At 44.6% G+C, this 17,263-nt stretch overlaps 1 protein-coding gene across 2 annotated transcripts in view; it reads right to left on the reverse strand.

Annotated features, from left to right (window-relative positions):
- LDLRAD3 (low density lipoprotein receptor class A domain containing 3) overlaps window positions 1–17,263 on the reverse strand; it is a 584,528-nt gene that overhangs the window by 396,364 nt on the left and 170,901 nt on the right. Inside the window, exon 2 of one of the 2 annotated variants that reach the window (XM_086959537.1) lies at window positions 6,316–6,462. The exons of the other annotated variant lie outside the window; for it this stretch is intronic. Within the exon in view, the coding sequence (XP_086815663.1) occupies window positions 6,316–6,462 (147 nt within the window). The remainder of the gene's footprint in view (window positions 1–6,315; window positions 6,463–17,263) is intronic. 2 annotated transcript variants of the gene reach the window in all.

Consider the following 17,263-nt stretch of genomic DNA (forward strand, 5'->3'; position numbering starts at 1 on the left):
GAGTGTTCTAAAGAGAGGGAGCAGTTGGTATGAACTTCGAATACGCTATGTCTTCAGGAATGATGATGGTTGAATTGAAAAGCAGATATTGGGGGAAATGGTTTTTGAGGAGATGTGGAAATAGGGAATGATAAAGAGAATGGAAAAGGGCAGGTAAAATAGCAGCAGGTGTCCACCCTAAGGCAGATGTTAGAACCTTCAGTGCAAGGTTTTGCAAGTCGCTTTCTGCATCACTTTCACGCAGAAAGAGTATACTGGTACTATTGCTGAAATCTATTTTAATATATAATTTAAATTTTTTCTATCTGGGCGCACAGGAAAGTCTTATACCTTTCAGCTCCTTCTATGACCAAAACAACTCAGACTTCTTCTGTGCTCTTATTGTACGTGATGTGTAATAAGGTTTGTAAGTAAATCTACCAGTGATATGTCTTAAGTCCAGCCTTTGCTTATCACCTCCATAAAACATGCAAGGAGCCTGCCTAATATTCCTAGGAATCCGGGCTGTGCATCAGTGAAAACTCCTACAGTGATTTACATATGTTTAAAGATGTGAATTCAACAGATAAGAAGTCTTTGAACGATCACCTCTAGTTCATGGAAAAAAATGCCAGCAAGCAGTCCTGACGGCCACTAAATGCTGGACTCAGGAGAGTCTTTGGTACCGAAGAAAAGAAGCGGGATGATTTGAGGTAATCTTTAAGCAGCTAACATTCATTTAATCAACTACTGCCTTTAGGCAAAGCTTAAATGTAAATCAATAAACGTACAAGGAAAATTAGATCCAATTTCCAACTCCAAAAATGTTATTGTACCAAATTCTCAGCCACAAAGTTAAAAAAGATAGTCCAATATAGTCGAAACATCAAACGTCGACGTTTCGTCGTTGCCAAATATGTTTTAAGTGGGTTTTCAGCAGGACATGGAATCTTGGACATTTAGTATTGCACCCTTAAATTAATGGATTCAAAGGACAAAAATATATTTGCTGGTTGTAGAATGTCTGAATGGGCTTACTATAAAGATATACAAGGGAAAACTTACAATATGTTGTCAAAAAAGAACAATATTGTGAATGACCAATGTAAATTAGCTCCCAGCCTCAAAAACAAATATGTTAAGAAACCTAGCAGAGTCACTGAGTTAAAAACAAGTCTAAACTTACCAAATGTTCAGATCTTTACACGTACAATTGGGTAACCTTAAATTTGTTTCGGACTAGCTGCCTTGAGTAGGCTTAAACTAGTCTCTGACTGACAACCTGTTTACAGATAGCAAAACAGAAATTAAAATTGAGACCACTTGGTTCAAAATGCTTTCCTGCAACCTCAACTACTGTCAGCTAAGCACTACATGACCCCCCCAACCCTACACTGTGAAGTAGAGCTCATGAAGCTTCGTGGGGTCGGATACGCCAGTAAGACTGGTAGAGAAAGACCAACCACAGAAATCTTCGCCTCTCTCTGTGCCTTTTCTATTCCCAGTCACTATTGGTCAGTCGAGAGCAGTGGGAGGGACGAAGACAGGGGCAAGCAAGGAGAAAGTCTTGTAAAAGATGCTGTGAATTGTGCACCTGCTTCTTTCCGAATAATCTCTCTCAGGGGGAGTAAAGTACTGCAGTAATATGCAGGGCGAGCAAAGTAAGTAGACCTCATCACCGTACACCTTTTTCATGCTGGTTACAGTACAGCACTCATGTTTTTTTTAGGGACGGCCCATGCAAGTAAGAGCGGTGAGGCTGGGTGGAGTGGTGGGCGCGGGTCGGGACGGGTGAGGCCGCATAGGAAGGGGGGTGGGGGGGATTCCAACAGATGACGACGAGGGAGGATCAATTATTTATTTAATTTCCCCTCGTGGTCTTCTGTCAGATCCCCAGGTTGTTTAAAGGATAGCTGGAAAACACATTCACTCAAGTGGCCTGCTTAACCCACAAGAATAAAGCAGGTCCTTGAAAGTAAACAGTGGTAGGACACAAGCAAATGCAGCATAAACTAGGGATGGAGCTGAGACAAGACGGAGAAGGCAAGCCATGGAATGAGAAGCAAGCAAATAAGAGTGACAGGAAAGCCAACGAATAGTAGGCAATGGGCGGGCTTTAAACCCCTGCAAGTACTTGGTAAGCCCATAAACTTACTTTTTAAGAGTACCTTGCAGGCTAGACCAACTAGTGAATTCTGCATGTATAGTCAGACCTGGGGTTGGCTACACACCACAAGTAAGAGTCCGTGTGCCCTGTACTTGGTGATGTGCAGATGCATGTACAGGTGGTGGGAACGTATCTGCGGTGTGTAGTGGACGTCCACAATTGGGTTCAGCTGAGGTGGAATCTAGCATGCAGAATGCCAGGCTCCAGCAATATAGATACATATTGTTGGTGCATTGGTGAAGAGAGATTCTTTGGTTGCAGTACCTACTACTACTCTTTTTTTCCCAGCCTCACAAGGATGAAAAGCAGAGGCAGCATACATTCATACCATGCACCTACAAGCTGCATAGGAGACACTATTCCCGCTTAGCTATGTCCTCGCTCACTCAGGAACTTGTGCATCTAGTTAATGGGTCTAAAGGGTTTAAACTGTGTTTTCAAGCAGAAGATGAGGAAGACAGAAATACATAAGGAAAAACAAAGAACTAGAGACAGAGGATAGGAGTGATATATTAGGATATAGGGAGCAAGAGCATAAGAAATCAAGAGGGAAAATGAGAACAAGAGACATGACGCTACTTTGAGGGTTCAGCTCATGCGTAAGCTCTTAGACCAAAGCCGGACCACTGACTCAGCTCTGGCTCTGCTCTTCCCATGAACGGCTTGCTTACCTGTACCAGACCTGGGACAGATGGAAGAGTGGCCTTTCCTGACTGAAGGCAACTTCACGCCCCAGGGCAGGTGGGTCCTTCCAGTAGAGAGACTACGCCAGTGTGTCCTGCAGTCTTTCCAACCACCCATGGCAACCCCTGATGTCCAAAGCAGCTCGAACTGGAGAGCTGTGTTAGATAGGGTTCCATGATGCATGCCGCCTCCAGCTGCAAGCTCAGCGTGGCACAAACACCCTGTCTTAATGCAGAACAGAACCCTAGTGGGCTTTGTTAAGTCAAAGAATCTGATGGAGATGTTAGCTGCCCTGCAAACTGAACAAGATAAAACCATTTGTTCTAAAAGCTCCAATGAGGTCAAAATAAACATTTTTGTAAATGTTGCTGGTTGATTAAACTTGATTCTCTCAATAGAATTCCCAGCCCTCAATTCTGAAGCACAGACGGGGGGGGGGGGGCACATTATCCAGCTGTCACACTCTCTTTCTTGCTGTCATTTTTCACAGTGATAGTAAAGTAACATGTCAGAAAGAGAATAAAAAGCCATCCACCGCTTTATAACAAATGTTATTTTTTTTCTGGCTAATTGTTCGATTTTTGCCCAGAGAGCGGTCTTCTTCGGCCTCCTTTTCATAAACTACAGATCAATCCAACCTTTATTTCTACTACCCTTCTTTCAACTTTGTACTTGAACACTACCACATTCACTCTTACTCACCCTGGCTAACTTACTATTCTAACTGCGGTCGCTGCCAATATGGCCGCCAGTGTAGCTCGCGCAAGAGCGCTTCTATGAAATTGGAGAATGACTGCAACTAAAATGGAGAGGAACCAATACGGAAGCTCTGGAGAAGCGGACGAACCTACCACCTACCAGAAACCAGAATGATAAGATGAACACAACCACTGCTATGCATCTAGGGAAAGTAAACCATACGAAGTTTGCCCTGTTTAAGGAGACTTTACAAAAAGATACTTAAAATACTTTATTCTATGGACATCAAATCACCTATTAGTATAAATCCCAAAAAGCCTAGCACAGTCTAAGGCCACACCCCACAATCACCTGCTTTGATGAAGAATGGGCTCTACAGAAGTCACAACTGAGAAGGAAGCTGACAGAAGTCAAGTCAAGGGATAAAAATGTAAGCGTACAATATATGACCTTTATAGAAAAAAAGAAAAATGAATTCTACCTTAAGAAATGGAAAGAACTCCAGCACGCAGTAGCAGCTAAGGACACACAACACTTCTTGAAATGGTGCACTGTGCATTTTCATAGAGAATGTCGATCTTGTATCAAATATATTTCCAAAACCTTATGGTTCTACCACTTTCAATATATCTTACAAAACAATCCTGCGCCACAATCCTTGAGTGACACAAACACAGGCCAGGCAACTAACCCATCAGATCGCCCAAAACTCACTTTCAAAAACATTCTTGAGTCAGGATTCCTGGGTAAAAAAAAATGCAGACCTGTCGGGTGAATACTTGCCCCACTTGGAACCCTCCACCAGGAAGGACCACAAAATGGTCATTAAAAACTGATGGTCTCTCAGCCTGATCGAGGAGATAATCTCGAGCCTGGAAAATGAGAAATCCACGGGAACAAATCTCCTTCCAAATCGGGTGCTCATCGGATTCCCAAACTGGTGGACATAAAACTTGTTGACACTCTCATCACTGCATTGATACCTTCTGTTTCATGGTATAATGGCTCAACAGCATCACAGTTGCGTTTATTAGAAAGGCCAGATGGCAGATCCAAAATTATGCAGGTCCTGAAGATTTTCACCAACAAAGAATTTCTCCAGCATAAACTTGAAAAACAATTAATAAGGAGTAGAAGATGCAAGCATCGGCACTATATCAAGGCGGATCTAGAGTTGGCCCACCCATCAGCGAACAGGCCTTCAACCCAGAACACCTGGTGTAGAAATATTAACATCAGAAGAAATATGCCTATATGCTGCTTTCCTAGAATTTTCATCTGTGTTTGTGTTCATTGACTGGGATAAACTATGTTCGAAGCTGGGGGAAAATCCCTGACCCTATCAAACAGGAGTACAGACACAGAAACGTATCCACAGGCAGGTATTGTTCAAAAGGAGAGGTCAATTTTCCATAAAAACAAGGCGAGCTGCTGGCACTATTTCAGCTTAAGGCACCTTTCCTATGTGAGCACTCCGGATTTTTTGCTTCTTGCTGGACCCCATATTTTTGCTAGCTTTAGAACTGTGCACTTTACCCTGCTAACCAGTAGTAAAGTGCCTGGTCTCCCCCTTTAAACACTGCCGTATTGGCATACTTCTAATTGGCATGTTTAATTTGTCTATCAGTCCCTAGTATACGGCCCATAAAGTACCCAGGGCCTGCAAGTGTAATGCTACCAGAGGACCACATCACCTATTGTGGCATCCACTACAGTGGCAGTGCAAACATGGTCTCAGGCCTTCCACTGTAGCCTGACTGTAACAGAGCCAAACATCTACTGCGATCTGTCAAAAGAAACCTTTTTTGCCTGATAAAAACACCATTATTAATTAGTCACCCTGTTGGGATGAATAGTCCCCTGCATGGGTATGGACATGCATCCCTGCTCTAAGTGCCCAACAGTTCAGGTGTCTTGATCCCTAATGCTGATTTTTGTTGGCACAGGCAAATACAGATCATGTGTGTGCGACATGACTTTAGCCTTTCTCACGGACTGCAGCTACTGCCTTCACCAAGAAAAAAGCAGTACAAGTGCGGTGGTGGCAGCATACTGTGCAGTAATCAGTAGATTGTAACAAAAATAGAGGGGAGGTAGAGGCTGCGTTTATCCTCCATGCAGATAAGTTTATCACAAATTCGCAAGATTCAAAGAAAACCTTTCCGGGGAATGGGGTGTGGGATACAGCGCAAATCTACTGTGATCGTTCAGTAGGAAAAAAACATTTTTCCTAGAGTCCCCTCACCCACCAGGGTTTCCCCTTGGTGACATGCTTCATCATTAGGGTACTTCCCAATCCTCTACGGATTGAGGCGTGCTACGACTTAACGGTTACGCAGGAGCTCTTATTGATGTATTAAATGATAAAGATGGTGAGGTGATGGCTGCTAAAAGAATCGGGTTGTTGCCTGTGCTCCGATTTGGAAATTGAATGTTAAAGTGACTTGCACCCAAAATATATTTTTACCGTAGAATGGCTGACTGACTCATAGAGAAGCACTGGGAAACGCTTCACATACTAATACTGAATTTTAGGAATAGCATTAGCTATGAAAAATATTTAAACGACCATTTTGAATAGTTAATTACAATCTGTATCTACTTTTAATTTGTGAAATAATTTAGTTGGTGACACAATACATGGTTTCTCAGTATTGTAAGAGTGTATTCATGTTACTTTCTCAATGCTTCTCTATGGGACACGGTTGCTTTATCCAAAGCCTCCCCCAGCCTCTACTGGGTGTACAGGTTACTCCTCTGGTATCCACTACAGACGACAAACTTACGGCATTTGTGCTCGTCGCTCTCGTCGAAGCAGTCAGGCAGCCCATCACACTGCCAGGCACCGGGGATGCAACGGCCATTGCCGCACATGAAGATTCCGGGAATGTTGCATTCGGTGGTAAAGTTGTTCCCGGGCAGCAGCTGAGTCTCTGCAGACAGAGGAGAAAAAATTAGTAATTTTTCTTCCCAACAGGTGCACATGACTTGATAGAGTCCTTTTAAACTGCACTAATGCTGTTTGCAGTCATACAGTACTAAAGACAAAAAGCATCCAAGCATTTCAACACCTAGGGTCCCATTACAAGCAGTGCTATAGTACAATTATCATACCGACCTACAAAAATCAAGACAACATATATCAGGAGAGTGGGCTGCAATTTGAAGGAAACTTTCACAAATCCATGCAGCAACAAGTAGCTCAGCATATCAGTGGTCTGGAATTTCTGTAGCCTGACTCCAAGGAGATATTGTTTGGGTTTGAGGACAACACGTTTTCATGTTTATTTTGTCCTTGGGACAAGTAGGCCCAACTCCCTGCAACACAAACCCTTTCCATTGGCTTCCAGTTTACAGTACCCCATCATGGGTCAGGGGAGGGCCTTGTCTGCAATTAGAACTTGTTTTTATGGTTCATCAATACAAAGCCTTTCTCATTAGGGTGAGCGCTCTAAGGAAGTGTTGCAAACTCGGATTGTACTACAGTGGTTCCAGTGCAAAAATGTGTACATGCGTTTGCAAAGTTTAACAATATGTTGCTACATACAATGCAATGCTCCTAGAATGCTCTCTAATTAGATGCAAATATTTGCAGATGCTTGAAAGCAAGATTGTTCATTTGCTTTCAAAATGAAATGTTTAAAAAAAATGCACATTGGAAAAACATTTTTTTGCTAAACTACTGTGAAATTGAAGGTAACGTTTCTTTGAAGCATCATTTAGTAAGATGTGTTGATGCAGGTTAGTATTTCCAACAAATATTTGTAATGGGAAATCAAGGCAACCAGTTCCAGAAGTTAATGAAAAACATGAAAATACACAAACATTGACAAATCCATCAGCGGTCAGCTTTTGGCTTTTGTCAATGCATGTCTGGTGTTGATTTGGTTTTTAAAACTTTGTGGGTGCTGCCAGGCCCTCACCATTATAAAAAACATTGGAAAAAAGGAATTATATTTTTAAGCCAAAAAAACACACATTGCCACAGTAGTCCCTGGCACTGAACAAAACTACTTTATGTGTGCTGATATGCTCCTTGTGAAAGCAGAAGCCAGTCAATGGATTGTTAATAAAAACAGAGTGTCTTGGTTAACTCCAGACCTAATTTGGGATGGCCCAAGTCTTAAAGAAAGTCACAAAATTGCACCCATGCATCTGCACCCATGCATTGACCTATCGGTCAATGCATTAGTGCAGATTTAGGACTTTTTGAATTTACAAGAATTTACAGCAGTAGGCCAGGAAATCATACAACTAGAAAATATTAGTGAACAGCTTTTTAGCACAAGCAAATATGCAGGAGTAGATTTGCTCATATGAAAATCTGTTGAGCTTTTACAAGTTCACTTTCCCTCCAACCACATTTTTCCCCAACCCTGGAAAAAGGTTACTACTGCCATTGTCAGTAGTACATTTCCAACCTTTCTCAGTATCGGAAAAAATTAGAGAACAGCTGGCAAAACCCTCAGAGACTTGCAATTTAGTCAGTTTGCCCAGACCAAAAGGGCATTCCACCCTGGAACTATTGCTTGATACTACCCACAGTCCCAGTGTGTAGATCTGCAGAAAGGTGGTAAAATAAATAAACTGCTAGAATGAAAAGCCTAGTATAGTATGAGCCATAGCATAATCAGAAAGGCTAGTATCCGAGCTCACATATAATGAGTTGCACCATCATTTGTTGCATCAATGCGTAGGCACCAAAGGGACAAGTGGATTTTTTAAAGGCCAACAGATTTATGAAGTAACCTATCCCAAGGACAAGCAGATATTTAATTAAATTCCACACCCCTAATATGGTCTTCTTATTGCCCATTACAGGTGTCAAAACTCGTAACTACCTGTACTACTGGGCTACCTGTATTGGGGCCCCAGAAGCCACCAGAAGAGTCCGAGGAGGTGTGTAACTTGTTTTCTTCAACATACTTACAGATCTCTCAAATTTTGGAATTTCTTATGAGGAATAATTAGCCTAATCAATGATATCACAGGAAAAAACTGGAAAATTATGGGTTCAACTTTCACCTCTTTTTGGACTCATTACAGATTCCCTTCTCAAATGTCTGTCGGAGCTAATTACTGCTGAGGCCGTCAAGGGAAGTAAAGTGATCTGCGCAGGATCACGCAAATTGTTTGAGTGGTCCAGGTGCAGCCGGGATGTAAGTGTGGACTACATTCTTTCTCGTTTGCAACCCTACCAACAATATGTTAACATCTCTGGTACAAATACTGAATTTTCAAGAGCATGGCATGTGCTGAGGATGAAAACATGCCTGATTTAGGGACACCTGGCACCGTGGCTACATGCTTTTGTGTACATTATTCCGGCAGCTATTGAAGAAAACACAACTACACATATCATGTCCATGTTAAAGCATGTATGTCCTCCTGAACAAATATCCTCCCTTCTAGTCAACAGCAAGCTGCATGCTGAGGTTTGTGGCCACAGAGTTACATGCAAAATAACAAGTCCCAGGAAGACATCGAACTGTAGTCTAAATACCATGACCGGCTGTAGTGCCACAAAGTGACCACCTAGCAGGTATGCACCGAGCACCAGCCAGGACTCGCGATGGTCAACCAGTGGCACACCAATACGCGCTATCTTTTCTCAGTCCCTAGCTGTGGGTAACCATCTCTGTATCACACATTATGGGAAAATAGGTGTTTACCCAATGGTACTCGGCTCTTAGCGGTCCAGTAGGTGAAGGTCTATTGTGGACAAAACCAAATTCTTACAGTGGGCTATAGCCCAATCCAAGGCTAACGATTGGCTACATTTATTGCCATTATTGTTTACTTCCATTTTATTCAATTTTTTTCCTTGTTGATCATGTTTGTTTCCCCCATCTCTTTTCGTCTGCTTGTGTCTCCCCGGGTACATACCCTCTTTGCTATATTTTTTAATGGATGACTTGTATCTTTCCACGACTCACGTTCAGGTCTCATCTAATACAACGCATGCGCTTTTGTGAGACATATTATTATCTTACAGTAGGCCTAGCGCCCGCCCGCTTTTTCACCCATTTGCTTTTCTCCAGCCCCACAAAGTTACTGCCAACCACCTGCGCTCTCTGTGTTTCTTTCGCCACCTGTAACACTGTACTACTTCTGCCTCCTGGCCCTGTGTTGCTTCTGCCACCACTGTTGATTACGCCCCCTATTGCATCCCTCCACAAACTTTAAAAAAAATGCTGATGCATGTTTAATAATGAAAAGCTCATGCGTCATTTTGCAGGCGCAGGCGCATGCATGGCATGCGTGCTAGCTGCGGTGCGTCAAATTAGTTTTTCCATCCATCTTCAGACAAGCTACACATCATTGGGGATGCTGTGCACAGAATCACTAAAAGCCATTGGGAAATCCAATAGATCTCAAAGGCAACATTTATCAGCTTTATTGATGCAGGTTTTTAGGTCTCGGACTAGCGTCGCACTGCTTAAGCAGTGTGCGGAGTCCGAAATTTTGTGTTTTGGCAGTATGGGGGCTTGAACCCGCCCCTCTTCTCCATTGGCTGGCTTCCTAACCGGAGGCCAGCCATGGAGGAGAGGGGCGTCACTCATTTCAAGCCCCGTCTTTTTGTGATTCGGGGAGTGTTTTTTGCAGTTTTTAAGCCATGACGTCATCCGTCACTCAACTGCTAAATACACGCCCCTGAATCGCAAAAATGGCGGCGCTTTTGTGCTGCCATTTCCGCCCAACCACTGCAGGAAGAAGTCGCTGAGTCCTCCGCACCAGCTGAGTGATTGTTTCAAATATTTTTTCGTTTTCTAAATTATTAAAGGACGTAATTATTTTTACAGTATATTAAGGCCACAGCAAGGATCGAACCAGTCTCTCGTGCGCTAAAGTACGCAGCTCTGGCCCTCACGCCACTCTCTCTCTAGTGGTCCGAGGGTTATTGTCAGCGCTTACACAGCAAAGCCTGGAGTCGTTACTCATTTCTTATGCAACGAACAACTATTGACACAGTCAACAGCCCAGGCTTTGCTGTAGGTATAATTTTACTTGTTGCATGATATATCTGTGCGCAGTGACAGAAGCAGCAAAAACCCACCCGGCGGCTCACGGGCAGATGTTTAACTTGTGTTTTTAAGTCACACCCTTGTTTCCATAGACCCCGTCCCTTTGAGAGCCTCCAGTTTTTCCATCCCACTGGGGTAGAGGGCGGCAAACCTTGAGTTCACAGGATAAAAGGCGGAGCGCTGCAAGGTGCCGGGGCTTTGAACCGGGGGAGCAGACACTGCCCGAGCTTCCTCTGTGTTTGGGGCTCAGAGGCGAAGGGGGCCTGCAGCTGGTGCGGGGTGTCACCCCCAAACACAGAACCTATGGGCGCCCTCCACTAGGACCCTCGGAGGCCTGCGGCCTGGACACTCTGAGCATCCCCTGAAAGAGGTATTTGATTAGAATTGAGGAGAGCCTCCCCATTAACCCACTCACTCCTGCCTTTACTTAGTACTTCGGTAACACTAGCCAGAGGTTGCAGAGCTATACATAAAATGCACAGAGAGGTGCGAGCATTAGGGGAGCAGGGATGTCTGCCCAGGGGTCCAGAGAATAAGCAAGGAAAATGCTCCCTTTGACTGCAGTTGGGGCAGTAACTAAAGCATTGCCCAGGTTCACTGGGTGCCGGTGCCACTGCACCCGGTGCACCAAATTCTAGCCACGCTCCTGGAGCCGAGGGATATTCAATTCTTTCTTTGGGGATGTCGAGTGCAGCAGGGACGTTAAAGGAGACGTCTCTGTAATAACACCAGAGGATATACGTTAAGTAACATAATCTGCCCATACATTTTTAGAGCACAGCATCATCAAATAAAGTAAGACGCCGCGGCAGCGCCAGGAGCTCTTTAATGTCACTGAGTGTGCCCCCGTGAAGGTGCCAACTGTAAAGGGCTCGGGGTGAGCCAGACTGGCGCCCATTGTGGGGGTCGCACCGCGGTCCCCGCACCCCCTGCTAGGACTGTCAGCGGCCAGAAGCCGTCACTCAGCCTCGAGGCACCGGGCGCACCTGGGCGGGCACTTCTCAGGTGCTGAAGAGGTGTGAAGGGGCCATCAAAGCGCCTTCTCAGCCAACGGGCGGCAGGGGATAATCGGGCGACCCCAGGCCAGCTACACCGGGTACAGGTCGGATTAACCCTTGCCCCCCTTCCCCCCTTGAGGCGAGAGATAGGGGTGGGCGGGAAACAGACAAACACCCCCTTTATCGACTCTTAGAAGAGGTCCCTGTCATTCATCCTCGTGTCTGCTTAACTGTCATTGCCCAAGTGCCCCTCAAACTCTACGAATATAAACCTAGTTTAAGGAAAATGTGTGCTATGAACCATTCATCCTACGTGCTGTGATGTCAGGGCTGTAGAGGGGCGAAGAGATCCGTGGATCCAGGAGAGCTGATGTGCTGCAAAGAGAAGGGGGCGGGGGAAGTGGGGGGTGGGGTCAGAAAGAAACGCTGGGGATGTGGAGTGACGCTGGAATGTGAAGAAAATGTAGGGCTAAGAATAAGTGCTAGGGATGTGGGGTGACGATGGGTCTGTGGAAAAATACTGGGCTGTGGAGAGATGCTGGGGGCTGTGAAGAGATGTTGGGGCTGTGGAGGGATGCTGGGGCTGTGGAGGGATGCTGGGGCTGTGGAGGGATGCTGGGACTGTTCGGAACCGCTCCTTCGCCCATTTTATAACATTTTAAGACGGTGGGCGAACCACCGACAGAACCTTTCTAAAATAAGCTTGACGCACTCAAATATGTCTTGTCAAAAACACTTGGCGGTTGTCTGATGAGATTATAAGAAGGAATGATTGAAGAAACGCAATGAACAGTAGACCGATGCACAGTGAAAGGGCTTTGTCGCAAGGATATACCGGTCTTTGTTGTGCTTATTGCTCTTGCTCTGATTAAATGAGACGGGCCTCAACATCAAGGCTGACGGGCGACGAGCCGCTTTGTGTGCAATTTATTTTTTTACTGTCACAAGTGCTACGTGCAGAAAAGTGGATCAATTGCTAATACAAAAACAAGATTACAATAGTTTCTCGTAAAACAAATAATAGTTTAATGACGCACATTAACAGACCTAACGCTTCCAGCCTGTTCAGTATAACCGTTCATGTCCAATACATTATTGGAATACATAACTTTACTTTGCAATTGCTGCCAGGCTTTTCTAAAAAGCTCAATAAATTGCGTCACGCAGTTCTGTTGGCTTTTACGTGGTCACAGAATTTGACATCGGGTGACCTAAGAATCCCATTTTCTGAAAAGTTATTTTCTGGAAACGACTTATAAACTCATCTAAACTAGAATATAAATAGGTGAGACAAGGTTTAACAGTCATATTTGTGTACTTTATATCATTTCCTCCTTTATGTAACTTACAAATGGCTCTGTGTGTGTGCTGTGTGTGTGTGGGGGGGTTGTGTGTGTGTGTGGTGGGCTCTGTGTGTGTGTGGTGGGCTCGGTGTGTATGTGTGGTGGGCTCTGTGTGTGTATGTGTATGGTGGGCTCTGTGTGTGTGGTGGGCTCTGTGTGTGTGTGGTGTGGGCTCTGTGTGTGTGTGGTGTGCTCTGTGTGTGTGGCTCAGTGTGTGTGTGTGAATCTGTGTGTGTGTCTGTGTGTGTGTGTGCGGCTCTGTGTGTGTGGCTCGGTGTGTGTGTGTGGCTTTGTGTGTGTGTGTGTTGCTCTGTGTGTGTGTGTGGCTCTGTGTGTGTGTGGCTCTGTGTATGTGTGGCTCTGTCTGTGGCTCTGTGTGTGGGGGTGCTTATGGCTCTGTGTGTGGGTGCGTGTGGCTCTCTGTGTGGGTGTGTGTGGCTCTGTGTGTGTGGGTGCGTGTGGCTCTGTGTGTGGCTCTGTGTGGGTGCAAATGAAATAGGTCTCGCATTTGCGAGAGATTAAGCTATTGGCATTGTAAATGACAATGCCATTTATTTATATGTTTAAAAACAAAAATAATGTCATGAGCAATGCCAATAGCTCTAACTTTAACAAGGACGAGATCATTGCATTGTAAATGCTTGGTAACCTTGTGGTAGAGAGGCATCAGCAAACGAATTGCGCAAGACATACCCTCACTCAAACCCAGAGACCCACAATCAGGAAGTATGTAAACATTTGTACTCCTAGACTGAGCTGAGTGCGAGAGGGGGGAACCCAATAATGAAGCAAAGCAAACTAGTGTGGTGAGCGAACGCCACCCGATGTGAGCTCCTAGACACAGATAAATATATTTTGGAATAGGCTTGGCTGCCCTGGAAAGTTATGCTTTTGGTATCTTCAGGTTTAATAAGGGAGGGCGTACAACAATCCTTGAACGCCTTCAATTTCTATTATTACCTCTCAGTTTTGATAGGTGTTTTAGGAGTGTCTCTCTGGAGGTGGGTAGTATTCTACAAAGAAAACAAGATTCTTGCAGCCAGTCATGTCTGTTCAAGCAGGGAGCTCTCTGTGTGTCGATCTAAAAACACAGAGAAACCCTGTCAAATAGACTGAATCCATGTAGGACCTAGGCTTAAGTCCAAAAAGAGAGACTGGGAGGATCCTAATTTGTGCATCACAAGCAGTCTAGCCAGCAGATTCCAATACCAGTGGGGTCAATGCACCTGCTGTACAAGTGCGTTTATGGGGTGTGAAGAATTTATGTCATCTAGTCCAACTGCTTAACCTCTACGGTGCTCATAACGGCTCCTGGCCGTCATGAGTCACGGTAGGTTTGTGCTCATGACGGCCGGGAGCAGTCCGTACGTTACTGCTCCTCCCACGCAGTGTTAATTCTCCGCCTGTGCGGGAAAATTAATCAGTGGGTGGAGTTTGGACGGCTTCCGGCCGTCATGAGCAGACGCCCACTGTGATTTATGATGGCCGGGAGCCGTTATGAGCAGAGCAGCGACACGCCCACCCCCAGCCCCCCGCACTGCACGGAATTCACGCCGCGGCGCTGTGGTTAAATCCTACAAACACTGCTACACAAGACTGGGAGTCCCTGGCTCTCTCGACCAACCTGAGAGCAAATTTATCAATGAAGTGGAACTACCCACAAATACTGTCTGATGATGTGGTATGCAACGTAACCTGCCCCAGCCCTGTCGGCCTGTAAGAAGCACCAGCTTCTCAGAACCATTTTTCTGGGCACACTCGCCTCTGTCGCTACCATACATTGTCGCACTCCACAGAACTACAGCCATTTCTATGGCCCTCGGTGTCCTACTCAGTGCTTTTCTCGCCTAATGAGGAAAGACGAATGATGGTTATTTAATAGGACATCAGTCTATCATATTAAGTTGACTTGAGGCAATGAGATGCGTTCTGCCGGGAATTAGCGTTATTCATGAATTCACGCTGTTTGTCTTGCCATGTATATATTGGATTTAATTAGCACTCGAGGGCAGGGCCTGGCCGCTGTTTTCATTAAATACATATGCTACTCATACGTTCTACGATATTACTACGATTTTACCACTGCGGCTCCGTTAAGGCATTTGTTGGGCTAAGGGCCTTACGTATCAACATATATCCCCATAGACACAGAATGGGTACAACCCTTTGATACATTAGGCCGTAAGATCCTTAACATAGCACAGTAGGTTGAGCACGTTCGCTGAGACCTTTGTATGATAGGCAGATCTTCAGTCTGAATCCTGATAGAATCAAGTCAGCCCTTCAACCTAGGTGTGAGGTCTCAGTGAGAGATGCAATATTCACAGATGGTCTGATCAGTGGTACAACTGGGACCAGTGAGTGTAGCAAGGACCACAACGTCATGATCGGCACAGAAATGGAGCGGCTGGCCTCAGAGGAAGGTTAGATGAGCTCTGGGCAGGTTCAAGGGTACCACCACTTCTTTCCCAGCTCCAGCACAGAACCATAACAGAGAGGTACCCTGGGAGCTTGTTCTGGTGTCTAGCCAGAAATAACATATGCTCTGTGGCTCCAGGTAACTCCTCTCTCAGTAGCACATGAGGAACTGCGCCTCATTAGCATCAGCCTATTTGCATTCACAAATGGCCTGATTTGCAGAATCGGGCCATTTACGAATGCAGCAAGGAATTTTGGTACTCATTAATCGCAAACTGCAATTCGGTAACATGTTATCTAATCGCTAATTGACACTCAGAATAATAATAATAATAATAATAATAAAACACTTATAAAGCGCCTGGCTGCACAAACTGTGTGTCCCCGCGCTAACTGCTTATAAATCATCCAAAAGGTGGACCCAGAGATACTAGAGAAAGAGAGACATATCAGCTAGCTATTTAGGGAAGAGGAACGTTTTGAGTTTTGCTCTGAAAATTCTTTCGGACGGTTCCATCCGCAATTGAAGGGGGAGATCGTTCCAGTGCTTAGCAGCTAAAAATCGGAAGGATTTACCACCCATTTTAGCTTTTTTAATGCGGGGGATTTTAAATTGCATTGCACCAGATGACCTTAGAGCTCTCATCGGTCGGTGTATAGTCAGAAGACTACCTAGGTACAGGGGGCCTTTGTTATGGGCTATCCTGTGGGCATAGCAGAGATTTTTAAAAATAATTCTTTCCTTGATAGGAAGCCAGTGCAGTTTGATTAGGGCAGATTTAATAGAAGCTTTTCTCGGGAGACCTAACACCAGACGAGCCGCCGTATTTTGAATGCATTGGAGCTGGTGAAGGCCTTTGAGATTGAGACCTATTAAAAGGGCATTACCATAGTCCAAATGTGGCGTTATTAAGGCGTGAACTATGGTTTTTCTTGCTCCTATAGGAATCAAGTCAATGATTTTTCGGAGGATTTTAAGTATGCCAGTGCACTTTCCTATGGTTTTATTCACATGGGTTTTGCCCGACAGGTCAGAGTCTATCATGACCCCCAAATTCTTTACCACTTTGGCAGGGGTGGGGAGATTTCCCAGTTCACAGGGCCACCACGCATCAGACCACAACGATGTTTCCTTCCCCACCACCAATACCTCTGTCTTCTCTCCATTAAGGCGCAGACAGTTATCGTCCATCCACGTGGCTACTGCCGACATGCAATTTGAAAAATTTGCGGCATTTTCCTTACAGTCCGGTGTAATTTTAAACATGAGTTGAGTATCATCAGCATAACTAACAATGCCCACCCCAAAATTCCTTACTATGTCAGCCAGGGGTTCCATATAGATGTTAAACAAAGTAGGGCTCAAACTAGAGCCCTGTGGAACCCCATGGCTGACACTGCGGGAAGATGACCTGAAGGGTGGGCAGTGTAGTTGGAATGATCTCATTTTTTTTATTTTTATTAATGAGATGGGTTAGAATACAAAAGGAAAAAACAGAAAACATACATACACAGGTATAGATTATCAACTGGGTAAAAACATAGAAATATGCATAGAAGTTTAAAAAAGTCGATATGCATGGAGGGTTAAAAATGGTCAATATCTAGCTGCAAACTAACTTCTTGTTATTAAACTTACAAATACTCCATATCATCCTCTTGATTCCCTCCATTTACTAAGGGGTGCCCAAATTTTTTCCCCAAGATTTTTCTTCTTTGGTCCCTTAAAGTTATATAAACAATCCTCAATATTGTGAATCCCTAGCAATCTAGTTAACCATATCTGGAATGAGGGTGCAATTGGATCTTTCCAGGCTGCCGCTATTAAAATTCTTAATACTGCAACACACAAGAATACAAAGGCTTCCGCATCCTGAGTAATATTACAGTTTTCATCCCTGCCAATTAAAACAGTCGTTGGGGATAGAAGAATTTGGCCCTCTAGCAGCC

Source organism: Lissotriton vulgaris, chromosome 2_2 (assembly GCF_964263255.1).
Source record: "Lissotriton vulgaris chromosome 2_2, aLisVul1.2, whole genome shotgun sequence".
NCBI classification, from domain to species: domain Eukaryota; kingdom Metazoa; phylum Chordata; class Amphibia; order Caudata; family Salamandridae; genus Lissotriton; species Lissotriton vulgaris.